At 43.0% G+C, this 23,104-nt stretch overlaps 1 protein-coding gene across 1 annotated transcript in view; it reads right to left on the bottom strand.

Moving 5' to 3' along the window:
- PPM1H (protein phosphatase, Mg2+/Mn2+ dependent 1H) overlaps positions 1 to 23,104 on the bottom strand; it is a gene marked incomplete at both ends in the record, with an annotated part of 281,266 nt that overhangs the window by 87,929 nt on the left and 170,233 nt on the right. The window contains one exon of the mRNA XM_080705408.1: positions 2,395 to 2,479. Coding sequence (XP_080561534.1) covers positions 2,395 to 2,479 — 85 coding nt within the window. The remainder of the gene's footprint in view (positions 1 to 2,394; positions 2,480 to 23,104) is intronic.

The raw sequence follows: 23,104 nt of genomic DNA, 5'->3' as shown, positions 1-23,104 counted from the left end.
GGAATGGGTTTTCACAGGGGCAGAGGGTGATGAAGATGGGGTACAGTGGGAGTGGGAGGCAACGCATCAGCCCTGTGATTATGTGTTTTGGGAAGAGGGCAGAGGGGGAGGCAGTGCTTGGCTTCAATCCAGCATTCCAGCGTTCTTGGACGTACCAACCAATGCTGATTCAGAATCTTCTCTGTGCTGAGCTGCACTGCAGGCCTCTAGATGTTGCTGTGGGAGTACCGGGGACTGACTCCCCAGGATGGATAGGGGGCAGTCCCAGAAGTACCGTTTGTGCATGAATCTCAAAGGATAAGGAGGAGCTATTCTGGCAGAGAAGGGAAATGCCATCTAGGCAGAGCACATTTCCAAAGGCATGGAGGTCAGAGAAACTGGGACACTGCTGGGAATGGAAGAGCACTATCTGGCTACAGCCTGGGATGTGTGGGGATGGGGTGTTGGCAACAGTGAAATGCTGGGGGTGAGGTGAGCAGGATTCGGAATGCGCCACCAAGTGTGGCCTGCATATCATGCTGATGTGGGCAGTCAAAGGCTTTTAGGTGGGGAGTGACGTGCATGATAAGATCACTTACATAAGCTTGGATGACAGATTGGAGAAAATCAGACTAGGAAAAAGGCCAGATGTTATGAGCTCTACTTGGAGGGACCTTCCAGCTCAAAGTTACTTGCTGACTCTCTCGTCTAGCATTGCATTTTACAAGTGATAAACCAAGGTTTGGAGAGGTTAAGAGACTTGCACAGAACTATCGAGCCAAGGAGTAACAGAGCTGGGACCAGAATGAAGATCGTCTGTGGGCCACTACAGGATCCTTTCCACTATCTAGATGTCTGGAGTCAATGCAGAGGTTTAAAGTCTAGGTTCCTTACCGTGGCTTCAAGTCTGTCCACTTGAGGACATCACCAGAAAGACTATAAAACACTGCACAGTGAAAGAGTGAAACACTGTTTTTCTTGAGATTTCTGCTGTCCTATATACTAGCTAACTAGTTACAGCAATACGGCTTAGTTAAAAAAGAAAACACACAGAGACAGAGATTAGAGGGAAAGTGTGCAGCTTCTTTCTCAACCAACCAAAGGAATTAAATCCTGACCATTCACACGTACTGTGAACAAAATACTTTTTGAGCAGTATAGATAAATTCTTTTTTTCCTAAGAGCAGACTTAAGCTACTAGAGCTGTAGTTTAAAATTAAATCCTGTTGGTGAGATAATATTTCCTTGCAAGGCATGGTGCTGCATGCCTGTAATCCCAGTATTTGGGAAGCTGAGACAGGAGTAAAGGCCAGCCTCAGCAATTTAGCAAGACTGTGGGAAACCTAGAATGACTCTTAAAAAAAAAAAAAAAAAAAAAGGAAATCCGGGCATGGTGGCGTACACTTGTAATCCCAGCACTCGGGAGGCTGAGACAGGAGGATCGCACAGGTTCGAAGCAACTCAGTGAGACCCTGTTTCCAAATAAAATATAAAATAGGTCTGGGAGTATAGCCCAGAGGTAGAAAGCCACTGGGTTCCATTTCTGGTACCCACCCCCACACAAAATAAATAAATAATAAAGATAAATAAATAAAAATAAAAAAGGGCCAGAGGTAGAATATTCCTAGGTTCAATTTCCCATACTCCCCCCCCCAAAAAAAGAAAAAGAGAAAAGAATTTCCTTTATAGATCACTATTCACATGTAGTTCCCAGAAATGTTGGTCCTAAAGTAACTTGAATTGATTACCAGTCACTTTTAAGTGAGATTCTAGTTCTATCACAACCCCTAGAATCTGAAGACAGGGAAGTGAGTTTGTCTTGTTTCCCTGAAACCTGAGATTTCAGAGGGAAGCACAGACCTCCTGTAGCCCTCTCATGATTTCACCCCAAAGAGCATGTTTTTTTTGAAGAGAACTTATTTCCATAGTTGAAAGAGATTTCCTGACACCTGTACCTTCCCCAAAGGGCCTCAAGACAGGCTATCTGAGCACAAAGGGGTGTCGTGTGGGCTGGATCTCAGCGCTGCACATGGGCAGAGGTTCCTGCTCAGGATGGAATGAGGATCAAGCTCCTGCCCCTGCAGAGGGAGAGTGAGCAGTCTGCTAAGGAAGAAGGTTCATGCAGTCTTATGACTGCACTTCACGTCATGCACACCAAGCTGCTAAAAGAAATAAGCATATTCTGTCTGCAATTGGCTACAGATGGGAGACAATCATCCCTGGTAATAAATCCATGGAGGTGGCGTGTGTCGTTACACACGGATCCACGACATGCGATCCAGAAGGTATGTGTGGGGGAGTTAATACCATATGGCATCTGACTGCAGTGGGCGGGCTCTCACATCGCATTCCTCCCACCAACTCTCATGCCTTCCCTGATGCCGCTGCTCTCCGTCAGACCTACATGTCTCTTACCAGGTACTGAAGTCGCTGGCGCTCAGTCTCAGGGGTAAATTCCGAAGACATGGGGATGATCTCTCCATTTCTGATGATTATGGCCCTGAAATGGTGAAGTGAAAAGTCATCATCAGCAGCAGATCTCAGAAGAACTCCGACACTGTGACAACCGTTGTGTGGTTCAGACCACACACAAAATGCCAGGACAGGCTTTCTCCTCCCACCTGAGCTGCGGTGCTTGCTGTCACCAATGCTGGATCCCTTGCTATGTGGAGGTATCTCTATTTTCAGTGTATTGCCTTCTGGCTAGCTATTACTTTGATTACATTTTTCTGCTAGCTGGAACCATTGACGAAATGTCTCAGCACCAAGCAAACTATTCAGCACACAACAAAATCTCCAATGAATAAACTGATGGAGGGCTGAATGATGCCACAGAGGTGCACTCTGGTCCACAAGATGCTTCTGCGGTCATGGAAATGTCCTTTTCTGTGCAGTCCAAGATGGAAGCCAGGAGCCACATGTGGGCTCTTAGCATTTGAATTGTGGTTAGTGCAGTCAAAGAACTAAATTTTGAGTGTTGTTTAACTGTAATGAACTTTAAGTGGTCCCAGGCGGTTAGCCTTTGATGCAGTGAATGGTGAGACTCCAGGTCTTGGTTATTCAGAGGATCAGTGAGCCAGCAGCATGGACCTTACCTGGGAGATTGGTAGAAATGCAAGGTCTCAGGTTCCACCCCAAGCTTCCTAGACCAGAATCTGCATTGTAATAAGATCCCTAGATGATTCATAAGTACATTAAAATTTGAGACTGTCACCTAGACTCTTGAGTTTCTAGGCTAATATCCTGGGCCCAGAGATAGCCACTCTCATCTCAATTTAAGGATCAGGAAATTCACACACTCCATAAACATATGCTCAAGAGCTATCACTTGCTCAAGAACTTATGACAAACAGTTCCCAAAGCCGAAGTTTAAAAGAGAGGATGCAGGATTGATAACTGTGGAGTAACTGTTCCTGGGCCCAGTCCCAGAGGCGCCTCCTGCTCTCAGACATTTTGATTCTGAAGTGGCTCCTGACAGCCACTTTCCAGCGATCGATCCATTGGCTGTGGCAGAAGGTGCTATTTCTGTGACAAATGGAAGTGGCTTGGGGAATTGCATTTTATACCAACCAAAGAGCTCCTTGGTACCAGGGAGCTGAGACCTGAGACTTGGCACACTTCCAGTGTAAGCCCACAAACACAGAATATGCCTCTGAGAAGCTCAGCTCTGGGCAGATACCTCCGTGCTTCCAGGGCATGTTGCTTCTTCCTAGTAAGAAGCCCTTAGGCACCTCTCTCCCGCAACTGGAGAGGCAGTCCTGGACCTGAAAAGCCTTATAATGGCATCAGCTGTCACAACCCTAGTTCCTTGTCACCTGGGCCCCAGTTGCTGCTGTCATAGGAACTGATGCCGGGGTGGGTACAGGCAGGGGAAGGATGACTACAGATATCTTGGGGACCTTTAGGAAATTTATGGTTTCAGAAGTGACAATTGTGAGAAAATGGAAATATTTAGGGAAGCTAATTCTAGGAAGAAGAGGTCTCTTGCTGCAATACTCTTTATCACTTCTTTAATTATGCTGCCTACAATGTGGCAAATTAAAGGTTCTTTCTTATAAACCTATAACCACTTGTAAAATGCACCCTTTAAAAGTGATACCCACCATTCACACATTACTGTGCATTAGTCCTCATGGTCATTGTTCTAATTATCAGCTAAGAGTAACTACCCTAAGAGAGTTAGTAACTACCCTAAAGGTTTGATGGAGGATGGAGAAACTTGGTAAATCTGAAAGGGGAGTGAAGGCAACAGAAAGGTCTAAAACTATGTCTCACTACTCTCTCCTCCTGGGAAATCTCCTTTTCTTAGCCCTTAAGGTTAGGTTCCATTCTTCTATGTGTTCCCTTAACCTGGTAGTTCTAATAAAGAACATGTCACACTTTATAGCTGAGGACTTTTCTGTTTTATGTTCAATCCCATAATCTCTTAAGGCAAGCGCCATGACTCACTTAAACAATACTGCAGCCCTACTACAGCTCACAGCACCAGGCCATTACAGGCATGACTGGCTGCCTAATCTCAGATGTGTGAAATATAAATGAAGGGCCCCTTGTTAAAAATCTGATAATTTCAAGAAGGCAATGTTAGGACATTAAATAAAATGTAGGGTCCTCCTGAGAGTGAGGTTCTGCGTGACTATGCAAGCCACATGCTCAGGAAGCTGCCCTGATAGTATGCTTCCCAGCCTCTGTTAACCCTAGTCTACTCTTGACTTCAATAAGATTGACTTTTTTTTCTTCCACTATGTTATGGTTTGGACATGGAATACTCCACTGAAAAGCTTATGTGCTAGTAATACAGAAACATTCAGAGATGAAATAATTAAATCAGGGACCTAACTTCATCAGTGAATAAATCCATTGATGGATTAATAATCTGTATGATCTTACTAAGTGGTAAATGTAGGCGGGCAGGCTGTGGCCAGAGGAAGTATGTTGCTGGTGGTAGGGCCTTGGTATCTGCCCTGGTCCCTTCTTCTGTCTCTGCTTCATGGCTGCCACAAGCCTGCAGCTTTCCTTTGCCACATGCAGTTGCCATAATTTTTCTGCCTTGGAGATGGCCAACCATGATCTGTACTTCTCAAACCATGAGCTAAATAAAACTTTCCTCCTCTTAAGTTGTTCTTGATGGGTCTTTTGGCCATAGTGATTAAAAAGCGGACTAATACAACAATAATAGAGAACATACCACCAGTTGGTTTTGAGCATCACTGTCACTATGCGATATCCCCGACCCCAGCATTTGCTAGCTTCCTGGCATTTCCAAGTTTTTTCATTATTTGGTTCTTGACGATATGTCTGGCTATAGCCTCACTCCTGTTACTCCTCTCACATCTACTTTTCCCTTCTACCAATCAACCCAATGTCCTCTGAGTCAGCTTGCAATGCCCTCCACTACCCCCCTGGGCTATGTTCAATGCCCCTTCTCCGTGATCCTATAGAGTCTCATGCATGGCTGTACCACAGTCTTTACCAGACCTGGTTGCACTTGTTGGTTTCTATGCCTGTTTCTAACTATCCTGAGGATATTTTCCAGGTAAAGCCTAAGTCATTGCTTCTGAATTGCTAGTGCTCAGTGCCTGGCACATGGACAGACATGCAATAGCCATTTGCTTAAAGTAAGTGATCAGATAAAGGATAAGTAAGCTGAACTTTGGTAGATCAACAGAACTATCCCATATGAAGGCCCTAAATGAGACTTCTTAGTAACATTAGTTGTATTGAGTCTGAGTTCTAAATATCCTTGACTTTTCATTGTTTCTGCAAAAAGCCAACAGGCTTAAAAGAATATGGTCACTGAGACATGACTTGAAGGCCAGGGATGCTCTCCTTAGGAGACTAAAGAGGCAAACACAGCAATGAACCACAGCTACCACCACATTTCCAAATTCACACATGAGATACCTACATTCAATTCCAACATAACTGCTGGTATAATCCTGGCTTATTACTTTCTTAAATTGTTAATTATATCCGAATCCATCTATGCACAGAACACTCTTCACTTCTGGGTGAACTACCACGCTCTTCCTTTATGAGACACCATGGATTAACGATGACAGCAGATCTGCCTGCCAACCCTCCCAGGCCTTCACTGTGGAGCCTCTTCATCCATGGTCCCTGGATTCCTTTTGATCTTTCTTTCTTTTATCCCCTCTGATGTGGGGATCAATTTGTCAGAGTGCTGGTCTGCAATCTGGAGTTGGACAGTGAGAGCAAAAGAGTTCAAAAGGAAGCAGAGCTCATGTAAAGGCCAACAAATCTCATACTAAATAATCAATAGAGTAGAGAAATGCTTTTAAAGTTACCTCTTCTCATCTTAGACCTCTGTACTTTGTATCTCCTTCATTATTTTATGAGATGCATTTCCTAAGAAAAATTAAGATCAAAACAAAACGCAAGCCGTGGAAGCAAGGAGGGTCAAGGAGAGCTGGGCATATGCCCAGGCCTGAGACCCCAGAACTGGGAATATTACCATGTCATGGGGTGACATTCCATTTCCCTATGGGGTATGGTCAGAGATTAATTAAGAAGTTTCTAGGAATTAGGTGATTCTGTCAGATGACAACCACCTCTCATCTGTATCCTACACCTAGAGAGAGGGGAGGGTTCTTAAGCATGTCTCCCAAGGTCCTGGAGAGCCTTTCATTCACACAGACTGGAATGCGCTGAGTTATGCAAACCTTGGCCTCACGTGCACTGGACCTAATGTCTCCAAAATACTGTGAACAAATAATTTCCTTTCTCCAAGTTGTGTTGCTAGTTGTTTTGGATTATAGCAGTGAGATTGTTGAGTGAGACAAGTGTAATGGATGGGGTATTGGTTGTGACATGGTGAATGATAAGGTTTGATGTGTTCTTATGATTCAACTCCAAGGATGGGAGAAGATCAAGTAAAGATATAAACAGTTTTCAGAATGACCCCTCACCCAGTACAAGAGTCCCATGAGAGGGCAAACTTATTCCTCACCAATGAGAGTTTTGAGTTCAGAGAACAACGCCCAGAAAATTTTGCTGCTTTTATCTCCTAATGTTATATATTTAGTCAAAAACATCTACTTTGTGTTCCCTTCATTAAAATGTTAGATAGTCAAGAATGGTAAAAATGGGAAGTTCATTTCAAACATTTGATTGTTTTGGTAATTTCTCTTAAGGAGATCATACTAACTCCTGTTACATCTCACCTCAATGTGATGTCCTCAAAGTAGGACTGACAACCTCCAAAAGGCATTTGGCAAACAAGTAAGAGAGAAAAAGCTGATAAAAGATCTGATTAGGCAATTAATAGAAGGGAAGATGCAAATATTTAATGAGTTGTGAAAAGATGCTCAAACTCTTACTAGTCCAAAAAAATGCAAGTTAAAGTAACATATAACTTTGTTCTTCAGATTGGCAAACATTTTAAAAAAATCAACACTATGTAGTAGTTGTTATAGGATAATAGAACAACATTATTTTTATAATTAATGGGTTTGTGAATGGTTATACCTTTAAGACTTATTAAAATTCTATTTATTTATTTAGTGCTACTAGGGATGGAACCCAGGGGCATTCTACGTATGAGCTATACCCCTAGACCTATTTTTTATTCTTTATTTTGAAACAGGGTCCCACTAAGTTGCAGAGGGTCTCACTAAGTAGCTGAGGCTGGCCACAAACTGTGATCCTTCCATCTCCCCTCCCAAGTACTAGGATTACAAGCATATGCCACCACGCCTGGCTCTCCTTATATATTTAATGGTTTAGGCCATGCCACTTTTGGGAATGGATACTAAAAAAACCCTCAGTACATAGGATTTAAATACAAGAACTCATGTATTAGCTAATGTGGTGGTACATGCTTGTAATCCCAGTACTTGGAAGGCTAAGACAGAAGGGTGCAGGTTTGTGGCCAGCCTCAGCAACTTAATGAGGCCCTATGCGAATTAGTGAGAACCTATTTCCCCCCCAAAAAAAACCAACCCCCCCAAAAAAACCCCAAAACAAACAAAAACAAACCAAAAAACCCCCATAGGGCTAGGGTTGTAGCTCAGAGGTAGAATGCACCTGGGTTCAATCTCTAGTAACACACACACACAGACACACACACACACAGAATTCATGCTTTGACGTTGCTGTAGAAAAGACAAGAAATAGACTGAATATCAAAAGGGGAACTGTTAAATGGACTGGTTAAGAGTATATGATATTATACAGTTATTTAAACAAAAAGAATGAAGTATATGTTTTGTGAGCTAGATAAATTACTTATTAATTATTAAGAAAATAATTATGCATCATTATTAATGGGTTAGGTGAAGAAAAATAAAGCAGGTTGCAGAATGATATGTGGAACAATCTCTTTCTGTAACAACAGAAATCCCATTTATGTGGAGTCTGATTCCAGGCAAAATCCTGTGTGTGATTCTTTAGGCTCAGCCACAGGCAATCCCAAAGGCCTGGCCAGACAGGTTCTCCCCGCCCAGACTCATAGCAGCCAGCGTGTTGCAGTTACCCCCAAAGATTCACTTCTGCCCTCTCCAAATACCTGACTTCCTAGCCCAGCCTGGCTGAAACACTTCTCTGCACTCTGACTCAGTACTTTTCCACTCAGTACTTTTCCTTCCCCCATCCCCTGGTTCATGCAATGGCATAAGCCTTTAGTTCCTAGCTATCAGGCAGAGTCTCTCCCGCCTCCTGCTAGGGCAGCACATCCTCTAATAGGCCCTCACCCAGTGGCCTCTGTCCTCTCCAGTGCCGTCCTGTGGAGGACCACGCAGCACCAGCATCCAGACTCTCCCTTTACCGCCTGCCTGTAGAGAGCGACTGGAGGGTTGACTGTGACTGTCAGTCACAGTTTGGTTCACTGTCCTAATGGCTCAGGTTCCTGGCAGCTTGATAATAAAGAATTATGTTTGAATGACTGACAAGAGAGGCCTGGCAAAGGGAGAGATGGCTAATTTTTTGATTATCTTGGTATTATTTGACTGTTCTAGGGAATGTTTCTTTTGTAAATTTGAAGACAAACTTCTCTGTCTGGATTTGACCGCCTATTCCCTGGAGTCCTCCTAAATGAAGATTCATCTTTGCGACATTAGCAATCTTTATGAACCTGGTGTCCCAAGCCCAGTCCTCAAGATGCACCCAGTGGCCCCTCCACCTCTCAGCGGTCAATACTTGAAGCTTAGATGCAACCAAAAATTAAAAAAAAAAAAAGTCATGAGCCATTAACTCGATTTGTCATAAAAACACAAAGCAGCTAAACCTAAAAATAGTTTTGTACTTTTCTCTATCCCTTTTGTTTTAAGAGGAGACCCATAAAAGTAGGTTGAGAACTGCCAGTTGTACTAAAAATAAAAAGTATAAAAAGAGGTTCTGAGAGATTAACTGGGTGACTGTGACTTCAGCCCCTTCTGCTGATGATCAGCTCTTATTAGTCTTATATGTTGTACATCATCATACATGTATGAATTGCCCTCGGCCTAAACATTGATATTGGCCTGATGTAAACATTTCCCAGGGACCTGAGGACTGACTTAAAATGATGCCCACAGGCACTGACAATATATATCCATGCATGACTTATTCAGTAGCAACAGGGGCATTTCCTATGTGTTAAAAATCATTGATTCTGGTAAAGTAAAACTAACCCCGACTCAGTCACTGCACTCACTCCCTGCAGGCTTCCAAGCATCACATCACCTCTAAAGTTCAGGGCAGACAGCCCCCCCCCCCCAGGGATCTATACATGGCAGAGGGATGGGAGAGCCCACTCCCACTCTGAGGATTGCAGGTTTAAGGCCAGCATGTAGTAACTAGCAAGACCCTGTTTCAAAATAAAAAATAAAACAAGGCTAGGGGTATATCCCAGAGGCAGATCACCCTGTGTTTAATCCCTAGTCACAAACACACACACACACACACACACACACACACACACACACACACACACACAGTTAAAAAGGACAAAACTATGTTTGTATGGAACGTGCATAGACTTGCTTTTCTTGTCATCATTTCCTAAGCAGTATAGTATAACAAATGTTTACAAAGAATTTACATTACATTTGGTATAACAAGTCATGTAGAGATGATTTTAAGTATATGAGAGGGCTGGGCACTGTGGTGCACCCCTGTAATCACAGTACTTGAGAGGCTGAACCAGGAGGATTGTAGGTTCAAAGCCAGGCTCTGCAACTTAGTTAGAACCTCAGCAACTTAGCAAGACCCTATTTCAAAATAAAAAATAAAAATGACTGGAGGTGTAGCTCAGGGGTAGAATGCTCTTGGGCTCAATCCTAGCAACCACTCCCCCCAAAAGAAGTATCCAGGAGAGTGTGCAGTGTGTATAGGTCATATGCAGATACCATGCTATTTCATAAAGGGAACTCGAGCATCTTCAGATTGGCTGTCCTGTTGGGTAATGCCCTAGAGTCAGTTCCCTGTGGGCACTCAGGGCTTATCTATTCTGGTATGAATGTATATTCCTCCTCCTAGAAAAGTCAGGTTTGGAAGGGACCCCCCCCCCCACCAAAGCTACTAGGTTTGAATGGCAGCTCATTCAACTTCTTTATTTCTAACCTTTACTAAATGGAATAACGTTGTCTTGGAACAACAGCAGAGCTTTTATGTCATCAATTACAACTAGAAAGTCCAGGTTCAAGAAAAGGAATGACAAACTGAGTGTTAAGAGGAAGATGATGTTTGGAAAATCAAGTGGAGCAAATGCAGGATGCTCTGATAGCACCCTGCTCTGCTGGGGCGCGAGCCAAGTGGGCAACCTTCTGGTTTGCTTCTCAAGCTAAACCAAACAAAACCCCCAAATCCACACTCACACGACTTTACAGAGAGGCATGGGGACAATTAATAAACATATTGCTTTTCAGTCTCAGGATAAGTCTTTATTTAAGTGTGTGTGTGTGTATGTGTGTGTGTGTGTGTGTGTGTGTGTGTGTATACATGGCATGGGGACAATTAATAAACATATTGCTTTTCAGTCTCAGGATAAGTCTTTATTTAAGTGTGTGTGTGTGTATGTGTGTGTGTGTGTGTGTGTGTGTGTGTGTGTGTGTGAGAGAGGGGGGGAGGGAGGAAGGGAAAGAGGGAGAGGGAGAGGGAGAGGGAGAGGGGGAGAGGGAGGGAGGGAGGGAGGGAGGGAGGGAGGGAGGGAGAGAGAGAGAGAGAGAGAGAGAGAGAGAGAGAGAGAGAGAGAGAGGCAAGAGTGAAAGGCAAGCTAAAAAAAAAAAAAATAAAGATAGAACCTCTCTATGGAGCAACAGTGGGGAAGAAATCCAAAATGGCCAGGCTGCTGGTTCTGAAAAGCATGTAACAGTATCTAGGAGTCACTGTTTATGGAGTAAATGGCATTAAAATCCTCCACACAAGACAAAGGGCAGGGATCAAGCTCACACCCAAAGCCAGAATCCATCCCAAATTGTTCCACTTGTTTGGTCTCATCTTACATTCTTCCCTCTGCAGCATGGGGCCTGCTGGACAGCAATGTAGAGTGCTCTGGGGCTGTGTTTTGAGAGTCCTGATAGGGCAGAGCTTCCCCAAAGGTTCAGCACTCAGCCACCCCTGTGGTATGGCACCCACGTGTACTGGAGGACTGTTCTGCAGTCTTCCCCTTTGGGTAGTACATTCTGACTGTTTACCTGGGAGGTTATAATCCCCAAAGCTTTCAATGCCAGACTGTGAGCCAAAGGCTAGCTTGTAAAGCTCAGGTCTTTGGAGGAAATCCACTCCCATGTGAGTAATTAGGGGTGGTGAGGCCGTGTGTTGTGATGGACACTGGCCAGGGAATCAGAATTTCTATGTGCCTGCTCTACCTGGGGCTTGTATTTAACTTTGAGCCTTGATGTCCTTGCCGAGAAATCGGGGTTAGACTAGATGGTTTCTTAGGCACCTCTCAGGTCTCAATTGAAATGCTTTTGAAAGGAAACCTGACAGGCAGGGGGTGGGGAAATACCAACAAGAACCGCAGTCACTACTTCTCAGGAGGTGGCAATCACTACAATTTAGATTCCAATAAATAAAAACCAAATACAGCAGCCCCATGATGGAGAAGTCACCCCTAGTACATCTCTTAAATCAAAAAGGACAAGGAACCCATTATGGAGCAAGGCCCCAAATGTAATTTCCCTGTTGTCACCAGTCCCCTTGGAAGGCATGGCCACAAACAAAAGGCACTGGTGACACTGTTAAGAGTATTCATGGGATGTCCTGATTCCATTACACACTTTTTCAGCTGAAAGTGATTCGAAACGCAACATTAAGCTGCACATTTTCAGAATGGAGGAGAAAATCTGGTACAAGGTGACAAAGAGAAACCATTCGGAAAACCCTTTCTGACAGTGTGTATCAATTCCAAGGTATGTGGGGTTGGGGGGGGCATCCATTCTGTCTGGGAGCAGTAGACCTTGGGGATTCTGTTCAGATGCGACAGCAGCAGCCTTCTCCTTCAAAAGTACTAGAGATGTGCTGCTGGGAGAGAAAGCAGGGCAGCCGGCAGAGCAAGCCCGGGGTTACCACCGCCCAAGGACAGCCAGGCTGCAGATGCTAATTAGGTGTGTCAAAAAATAGCTGAAGGGAAAAATATAATCCCAAGAGCTGGGAGTTAATTTGGGGGTGTTTCTAGTCATCCCATTTTCAGAAAGGATACCAAAAAAAGTGCGCAAATGCGATGACTTATTGAAGAAGACCTCACATGCACAATTAAGCTTCTTGGCAAAAAATAGCCACAAGAAATGGATGAGGGAGGGAAGGGAAGCTCGGATGTTTAAGTGGCAGCAATAGTAAGCGTCCACTCGCAGAGAAATAACTGAGTCAAAGGTTCCTTGCTTTCCTCACAGCCAGCCTGGTCTGTATTCATGTTGCCTCCCAAATCTCTCAGTGTCATAAACAGCCATTCTTTACAAACATCTTGCTATACTAGCAACACGCAAACCCAGCGCACCAGCACAAAGTCATCCAGATCAGGCAAAAGCCTCAGAGACACTAGTTTTCAAAGTGCTTGTAATTGCTTTTCTTTGTGTGTGTGTGTAACTGGGGATTGAATGTAGGGCCTTGCACATGCTAGGCAAGTGCTCTACCACTGAGTACATCCCCAGGCTCAATGGTTTATTATTTCTTAAAAAAAACAAAAACAAAAACAAAACAGTCAAGGGGCTGTTTATCTGTAAATTAATGATAGGGTAGTTTATTGTTTTAGGAATAGCACCCACCTAAATGAAATCCATTCTAGTCTATGATTCAGTGCTTGTTAGTATATTCCCAAGGCTGTACAGCCACCATCGTTACCTATTTTTTTTTATAGTGATGCTTGTATAGCTTTATATATTTGTCAAAACTAAATTAAAAATTTTTTTTATTGGTACATTATAGTCATACATCTTAATGGGGTACAAGATGGTAGAGGCATACATGCACACATCACTCATTTAGCCCTTCCCCAATTCCCACCCCATTTCCTCCCCCTTCCCTCCTTATGTTTGGCTTAGTGATTGACTTTGATGTTTGTGACTGTACATCATGAACATTAAGGAATTCCCCTTGTCCCGTCTTTTTTGGGGGGCATCAGGGATGGAACCCAGGGGCATTCTGCCTCTGAGCTATACCCCTGGTCTTATTTTTTAGTCTTTCTAATTTTTACATTTTTAAATTTTTAATTTTTTTTGCATGTGGTGCGGGTGAAACCCAGGGGCTTTTCTACCTCTGGACTACACTCCCAGACCTATTTTATACTTTATTTGGAAATAGGGTCTCACTAAGTTGCTGAGAGCTTCACTAAATAGCTGAGGCTGGCTTTGAACCTGTGAGATCCTCCTGTCTCAGCCTCCCAAGCACCGGGATTACAAGCATGCACCACCATGCCTGGGTTTAGTCTTTTGTATATTTTGAAACGGGTCTCACTGAGTTGTGAAGGGCTTTGCTAAGTAGCTGAGGCTGTCTGCGAACCGCGATCCTTCTGTCTCTGCCTCCCTAATACTGGGACTATAAGTGTGTGCCACCATGCCCAGCCCCCTCGTTTCCTCTTTAATCCCCCTCAGTTAGGTCACCTTATTTGCTCATCTATGGTTTCTCCTTCCTTGTCTAGAGTCCCTCCACCCTCATTATCTAATTCCGACATTTTTATCACCTCAAAAAAGAACTACCCCATCCTCTGCCCATATTAGAAGTCACTCTTAATTTTCCTTCCCTCTAGCTCCAGTAACCACTAATCTACTTTCTGTCTCTATGGATTAATCTATTCTGGACATTTAATACAAATGGAATTTTACAATATGTGGTTTTAAAATTACTAATCTCACTCCCTAAGCATTCATTTGCAAGGTACATCCACATAATAGCATGCATTAGAACTTCATCCCTTCTTATAGAAGAAAGCTATTCCATTCTATGAATATGCCACATTTTGTTTATCTATTTATTAGTTGGTGGACACTTGTGTTTTCTTTTCTTTCCATCTTTCTTTACCTGTTACAAATGATGCTGCTATAAACATTTGAGCACACATTTTTGTATGGATACCTTTCCAGTTCTCTTTGGTATATACCTGGGAGTCAATAGCTGAGTAATATTGTAACTCTGTTTAACTTTCAAAGAACCACCAAATGGTTTTCCAAAGGGCTGTACCATTTTACATCCCTAATCGGTGGGGTTTAAAACTTTCTCTTAAAGGACTGGAGTTCAAATAAATTTATTTCCAAAAATCCCACAGTGATTTCTTTACTTAGCACTGTTAGAAAACCACCTCGCTAGAAAAAGTTTTTGGCTGTATTCTCAGATCCCAACACATGCACTGACACTTAATGCCTTGTTTCCATGTGCGTCAGAGGGCACATATTCTCTTCTTCTCATGTGCAGGGTCGATGTTTAAAATCCACAGTACTGTGCAGTTTCCTGGCACAAATGTGCACAACCACTTCCCAAGTCCCCAGGCGAGCACATTTTCCTCCTTAGAGCAAGCAGTCAGACTGGGTAAGGCCATCAAAAGCATGTATTTCTCTCTTCACAGCAGTACCTTTGGGAGCAGGATAATCTTTCTTTCTTTTTTCTTTTGTTTTAAATGGCTGATGAATACAATAACTCACTGCTTGTGTGCCCAGGCAGGTCAGGGATGCAGAGTCCAGGAAGCAATCTCTTTACTAATACTCTGCATTCGTCACACCCTTGTTAGATTTCTGTCCAATTCTGTCCTTTTTAAAGAAGTAATGCAATGGGAGCAACTGAACAGGGCCCCAAGAAGAGAAGTGAAAACAATTCAAAGGGTGGAAAACAGATGCTCAGAAGGCAGTTAAAGCAATTGTGGCATTTTTGCCTGAAGGAAAGAATGAGGAATGGTTTGATCACACTCTGCTCCCCGCATTTGAAATGGTTTTGAATAGAGGATGGTGGGTGACCAGTCTTCATGCTCAGAGGGAAACAAACAAGAGGAAATTCTATTTAAATCAAATCAGTGAAATTCTATGGTTTGAAATGGGAAAAGAATTTCCTGATCTTCACATTATACATCTGACAGAAAGCCATAGATCTCCGTTCCTGTGATTCTTCAAAAGGACGTGAAGGAGCTTTGTCTGTATTTACCTGCCAAGAATCTTGAGGTGCCCCTCACTGTTGTTTCTTTATGATGCTATAAATCAGAGACTCCATCTGCCGCATGGAGGCAAGACTGGATTCATGAACTATTAGACATGGACTGTACAATAGATTGAGAAAGTCTTGCAACTTCACTGTGAAAGTAAACAGAGAATCCTCTTTGCTATGCATGCCCCTGTTGAAAATGAGCTATATATTCCACCTGAAAGGTGGCTCATCTGTGGCTCCTTGTTAGGTTACACAGGCTAGATGCCACTGCCACTCAGACCCAGAAGACGGGTCTTTTCCTGAGGATCATTACTCTATAGTTTGGGAAGTCGATCTCTCATCCACTGAACATAACCTATTCAGCTGGGAATGGGAGCTGGAGCTGGAGTAGTAGAGAGTGATCTAGGCTTAGAGTCCAAAAGCTTGTTCATATAATGGACTAACTATGCTGAAAAAGTGAAACTCAATTTTCCCCACTTTATAAATGGACAATACCACTTTCTTTAAACTACATGAGTTGATGTGGAAAAGGACTTCCGTAAATATTGCTTCTTGGTACTGCTAAATGGGTCATTAAAGGAAACGCATCTGTCCAAAAAGCCAAACAGAATAACCAATTACTTGAAGCTTTGTTATTTCACACACATTGATAATAGTCCATTGTTGGCATGTTGTATTTAGAGACCTCACTTAGGCTTTCATGATAAAATAGTACGCTGATTTTCATCATCATTTCCATTTTTGTATTGAGATCTCCCCATGACAACACTGAACATAATCTAATAGGGAAGACTTGGCGCATTCTACTCTTTCTTTTTGTGGTACTAGGGATTGAATCCAGGGACATTCTACCTTTGAGGTATAATCTCAACCTTATTTTATTTTTTTTATTTTGAAACAGAGTCTCACTGAGTTGCTATGGACCTTACTAAATTGCTGAGGCTGGCTGCAAATCTGTGATCCTCTTTTCTCAACCTCTGGGTACTAGAATTACAGGTGTGTGTCATAATGCATGACTCTGGCTTCTCTTAATAAATAGCTTTAATTAAGAATCTCAATCTCCAATCTCTCTCTCTCTCTCTCTCTCTCTCTCTCTCTCTCTCTCTCTCTCTCTCTCTCACTGGGGACTGATTTTGGGGCATTCTAACTCTGAGCTATACCCCCAGCCCTATTTTATTTTTTATTGGAAACAAGGTCTCACTAAATTGCAGAGAGCCTCATGAGATTGCTCAGGCAGGCTGAGAACCTGCAATCTTCCTTGTCTCAGCCTCCCAAATACTAGGATTACAAGGGGGCACTACCATATCTGGCTTATTTTTTATTTCAAAACGGTCTCACTAAGTTCTGAGACTAGTCTGGAATCTCGATACTCCTGTCTCAGCCTCCCAAGTACTGGGATTATAGCTGTGTGCCACCACACCCAGCTCTATTACTACTATTAATGTTAGAGTCTCTTTAACCCTTTTCCAAGCATATCTGTGATTCATAATTTTATTTTGACAAACTGTATATAAAGTTCCCATGCCAAATCCCCTTTCCCTGTTGAAATTCTACTTGACCCATAATTTACCCGAGGCTCTTGCATTTGTCTAAAATGAAAAGTGAAGCAGCAGCAGCAGCAGCAGCAGCCTGGATATTTGTTGAGGGTCCAGCATGAGCAGTGGAGTGTGATGATGCTATATTAGTGACAGGAGAGAAAGAAAGAGAGACTCTGGAGGACAGAGCACTGTGCTGTGGGCTTGGTGAAGCCCGGCCTGCCAGGAGGAAAGCCCAGTGACTACATGGCAGGAAATGTGGAGGCGGCGCTCAGGAATGAGGCGAGGGCCAGCAAGACTGACTGGAGAGGAGTCAAGCTGACATGGGAGCTCAAGCTATGGAACTGAAAGGAGTGTTCCAGGGAATGCATCCAGAGAAGGAAAGGAGAGAAGCAAGGCTGAGAACAGAGCCAATGAGAACACAGCACGATGGGTCTGTTCCCTCGTGCATTCTCTTATCTATATCTGACAAACTCTTCTTTACAGAATAAGTCAGTGAATCTAGGTTGACCTCTAAAATATTTCCAAAGGAATATTCTTCTGAGTGATAAAATCACCAAAATAAGATACACCATTCTCAAAGTGTCAGGAAACACTCTGCTTTGTTGCAGGACTCTTCTGAGTCTGTAACATACTCATATATCATCATTCTCCAAGACCGGGTCTCTATGTAAGGATGGTTAGAGCTCACTGGAAGGTGAGCATCTAGCAGCCTTTCACTTTCCACCACACGTGGGTGGGCTTCAGAGAGGGATGCCCTTGAGATATGGCTTAGGGACACAGTGGACTTCACTCTTGAGACCTTCATCACCCACTCCTGAAGCCATGCGTGATGAAAAGGCAGAGAAAAGGCACACTAAGTCATCTCTCCGTGATAGTTTTCTCTTTTGATGTGCACAGCAGAAGGAAAGGAACTGAGACTGGGGCTGGGTGGCCTGGGAGGAAGCCGGGCTGTCTCTCCCTCTCTCCCCCTTCTCTTTGGCTTTCTCCATTCTTGCTCTTCTCTTTAGTTTGCCAGGTAAGCAAACACCTGCTACCCTGATCTCACTAGCTGTGATTTGAAGTTCTGGATCTTCTCCCTTTTTGGTATCATTTTATGTTTGCTATTTTTATGGAACGATTTTCCCTCATCACCAGGATTAGAAGTAAAGTGGCAAACAGGCTGTGCTGGTTCCATGCCCTGGGCCTGATTCTAGCTTAAAGAAAAGAAACGTTTTCCAGCCCAGCTCATAAAAGGACTGTGCTGGGATTTAAGACCAAAGTTTATTCCTTATAAAGTCTGTTCCTCTGCCTTATCCTCTGTCCATATCTTTCTCTGTTTGACTTCTTGGATTGCTAGGGATTGCTAGGAGGGTCCAGGTTTCAGCTATAAAGTTTCTTATCCCTCCCTTGACCTTCCAGAATCTTTTTTTTTTTTTTTTTTTTTTTTTTTTTTTTTTTGTGGTCCTAGGGATGGAACCCAGGGGCATTCTACCTCCAAGCTACACCCCCAGCCCTATTTTTTTATTCTTTATTTTGAAACAGGGTCTCACTGACTTGTAAAGACTCTCACTAAGTAGTAGCTGAGGCTATCTGCAAACCCAGATCCTCCTGTCTCAGCCTCTCAAATGCTGGGATTACAAGTGTGTATCACCATGCTTGGCTCAAGTTGAGTTTTAATTTATCTCTGCAGAACGTTCTTGCCCCTCTCTGGCATCCTTAGTGGGAAGGTTCCATGCACAAAACCTTGTTGACATTCAGGAGAAGAAATGTTTTGGATATTATAGTTTTTCATTGGAAAATGCTCAAAATACTAATATGGGGTTAACTGAAGACCCTATTATTTCTAATAGGAAGTTGACTAAGGATGGTCAGTCATACTGACTTACCAAAAATGTTTACAATGCTAAACCCAGAATAGATTTGTACTTAGAAAAACAGAAATGATCCACTGTAGTTTTATTTGAAAAACTGAAAAGTTTGAAACAGATATTATTGGCTGCTTGAGATCAAAGGCATAGTGTTGATGGATGACAAAGCAGAAGGAATATTTCATTTCTAGTCTCCCTATTAGACTGGGCGTGGGGGTGGGGGGCTTAACCATGAGTAAAAAACTAAGGACAACAGAGATAAGTGTTATAGAGGAGGAACTTGCTGTAAGGAAAGGAATCAAACTCTGCCTTCCACATTTTGGAGTGCTAAAAGTCCTCAGCATGAGTTTTTCACAGGCTGATAGGAATCAAGAGTGAATGACAGGGAAGAAGACATATGTCCAAAGATTAGAGATAAGTCAGTCATGTCCAGTTGTAAGAGAAACAATGAATTCTGCAAACAAAAGAGGAAAGACCTGAAATTTAACTGGAGTAAGATTCTAGGGTAGGTCATAAAACAAGGCTAGTAAGGCTAGTAAGGAGAGCTATGGTTACTGTTGGTTTGCCTGGGTCCCTAAAAGAATAAGTCGTGTGTGTGTGTGTGTGTGTGTGTGTGTGTGTGTGTGTCTTTCTTTCTTTCTTACTGGGGATTGAACCCCAAATCCTTTACCCCAGAGCTAAACCCCTAGCCCTTTTATTTTGAAACAGGGTCCTACTAAGGTGCCATGTACTGGCCTCGAACCTGTGATTCTTGTGTCTCAGGTTCCCAAGTGCTGGGATTACCAGTGTGCACCACCTCACCTGGCTATAAGTACCATCTTTACTAATCTTTCTCTTTCAGTATTCTCTTTCAATCTCTTTCTCTCCCCCTCTCCTTCTAAATAGTTCCAGAACTAAAGTTTCAGTCCATAAACCATTCAACTGTGATTCGGCTCTATAGCATAGCTATCAGGAAGGTGAGGGCAGCTCAGAGAATACTGTCTTACAAGGTGGGGTGCAGCTTTATACTGCACAGGTCAGTTCAGGTCTGCGAGGTGCCATGTGTGACTAGGGAAATCACAAGAACAGGGCCAGGGAAAGAGATCCTGTGATGAGGGGCTCCTATAGCTGATTATCTGAAGGAGACCAGGATGTTTACTCTAAAGATGAGAAGCCTGGAGAGTTTAAATGGTGCCTTTTGACATCTGAAGGACTGGTGCATGAGTGAGTTGTCATCTTTGGGTGGTAGAGATATGATGACTTTCCTTTCTTCACATGGTTTATTTGTGTTTTAAAAGCTATAAACTGGGCATGGTGGCACATGCTTATAATCTCAGTGTGTGTGTGTGTGTATGTGTGTGGGACTGGGAATTGAACTCAGGACTTACATATAAGAGGCAAGTAGTCTATCACTCAGCTATATCCTCAGACCTTTATATTTTTTATTTTGAGAACAATTCTTAGCAAGTTGCCTAGGCTGACTTTGAACTTGTAATTCTCTTACCCCAGCCTCCCAAATAGTTGGGATTACAGGAGTGTATGATGATACCTGGCTAAAAAGGTGTTTGTTTCAAGTGTAATGAAGTACAAATGTGGAAATAAATACACCAAATAAATTCCTGAGGGAAGGGTTGTCATCAACAAGAAGTTCCATGCCAGGGAATACTGAGACCTCTTTGCGCTGGTGCTACTTGGGTGGTCATGAAAAGGTGATGGGCATTGTTATGGCTTGGGTCTGGAAGGTCCCCCGAAAGCTCATGTGTTGAAAAACATGTCCCTAGCGCAGCATAGTCCAGAGGAATGCACTGCTGGAGGAGGTGGGTCATTGGGGGCCGGGTCTTGGGGACTATATCTGTCCTTGGCCCCTTCCTGTCTCTTTCTGCTTCCAGCTACCATGAGTTGAGTGGCATTCCTCTGCCACAAACCCTGTCTCCGTGGTTTCTGCCTTGGAGCTGGCCACCCATGGACTAAGCTTCAAAAACTGTGAACCAAATAAACCTTTCCTGGTCTATGCTGTTCTTGTCAGGTATTTTGGTCACAGCGACAGAAAATCTGTCTAAGAGAGGTATTTACTGGGAAATCTAAGAAAAAAGCAGGAGGTAGAAAAAAAAGGAGGGTGGGTATCTGATTCTTGGAGGAACTGATTGAAGGGAGCTGAGGAAAAGAGGGTAAAAACTATGAGAGACATCTCTGTCTCAAGCTGCAGAAATGAGAGGAGGGAGAAACCAGAATTTCTAACCAGGAACCAGTTGAACCTAGTCAGGATGACTTGGGAGGGGGATGTGATGCCAGCAAAGGTTTAAAGTAAGCCAAAGAGACCCCCTACAAAGGTTCAAAGAGGAAGCATCTTTTTCTTCTCCAGTTCATAAAGGATCCTCGATGCTACAATTGAAACTATGGGGATATGAGGTTGGGGAAAGGATGTGTGAACAGAAAACAGCAACTCCCAGGCAAGGCCTTGTAGAGAGACCTGTGGCTGAGGAGGGGCCAACTGGCACTGCTTGGTTCTTGTACAATGCTGATGTCTAGAGGGCCTGTCACTCTGGTAAAGGTGGGTTGTGAGTTTGAATATATGTGTGTAGACAGTAGAGGAGAGAAAGGAGGAAGAACATCATGAAACTATTTCCTGTTTTTTCTGGGTTTAGTCATGCCACAAATGGATACTCAGCTTCTGTGAAAGAGTAGAAATATCATTCCCACTTTTAACACAAGGATGGATGGGAAATATTCATATCATTAACTAGTACACCCAGAAAAAAAATTGCAGGTGCATAAAAAAATATCTTAAGCTCTAGACAACTAGTTACTTAGGATGTAACTTCTTCTTCAAACTGTAAAATGAAAATAAACCAGTTTCTACTTATATTTTCACAGAAATGAAGAGAGAAAAAAAATCAATGAAGATGTAAGTTCAATGAAAGAAAACACACTCTAGTAAACCCACCAGAAATGTGCCATCACAGAGACACTAATTTCAGATGTCTGTTTTTCTGGGGGCAAGGTTCAAGCTGTGTCTTCACAACTACGTTACTGGACAGGTACTTACCATAACACCACTCCAGAATACACTTAGGGGAAACACTGTCCCTCAAGTCCCATGTTTCTGTGTCTCGATTGCTATGGGTTTGTTCAAATTTACATTTTGAACAGTTAGCATGAGTAAGAAAGCCACACACTCCATAGATCAAAAGGCTCTCAGAACACAGTGATCCTATTCCCATTGGCGTGTCTCATTCACAACCACTTCTCAAAGGTGAAAAGCAACTGAAGACTTCCCACATGCAAACCTTTCCAGCCCCAGCCTGGTGCAATTTAGGAGCAAGGTTCAGAGGAAGTAGACAGCTATCAACAGAGGCATCCACTGTAATTTGAAACACGATTTCCTGTTCAAAAGATTAAACTCTGATGCTTAAAGCCAAGTGTTTGAAACTACTCCTAGATCCTAAAGTAACATATTCCTCTGTGTGTGTGTGTGTGTGTGTGTGTGTGTGTGTGTGTGTGTGTGTGTGTGTGATGAAACTCAAGGGCATTCTACCTCTGAGCTATACCTCCAGCCCTATTTTATTTTTTTATTTTGAAACAGGGTCTCACCAAGTTGCCGAGGCTGGCCACAAACCTGTGATCCTACTTTTTCATTCTCCCAAGTACTGGGATTACAGGCATGTACCACTATGCCCAGCTTAAAGTAATGTATTCTAATTGCAATTGTATCCTTCAATCATAAGTAAAAAAGTTATCATTGTCTCCTATTCGGCTGGAATCATTCATTCTAGTTGTGAGGTCTTTCTTTCATGGACATCAAAATCTTCATGTGGTTTCCACATGAATAATTCTTGGAAGCTAAAAAGTCTTTGAACAGCATCTATTTTTGCCTTGAGGTCTGGTGGCCTCAAAGTTCACATGAACCTCACAGATGCAAACTATCTAAGTGTGACTCATCTGGGCCCAAAGTGCTCTTACCAAAGGGCGGTCCCTGTGTGTGGGGGCTTCCTGTATTTACACTGCTTGTGAGTTTATTTGTAGTTAAAATTGTTTTCACAAGTCTAAGGAATTGAAAGATGATATACGATGCACATTTATGGAGAATTAACCCCAAACTCAATTTCTTAACTGAGTCAGCATGTTGGATATCAGCAGTGAGACTTTGCTAAAGTTTCAGACTTCTTATCTTTCTACACAATCATTTCACTCCCCACA

The sequence above is a fragment of the Muscardinus avellanarius genome, assembly GCF_963383645.1.
Source record: "Muscardinus avellanarius genome assembly, chromosome: 11".
In the NCBI taxonomy this organism is placed as follows: domain Eukaryota; kingdom Metazoa; phylum Chordata; class Mammalia; order Rodentia; family Gliridae; genus Muscardinus; species Muscardinus avellanarius.
Note: the sequence above shows the minus strand (reverse complement) of the source record. Positions and strands in the feature narration are given on the sequence as shown.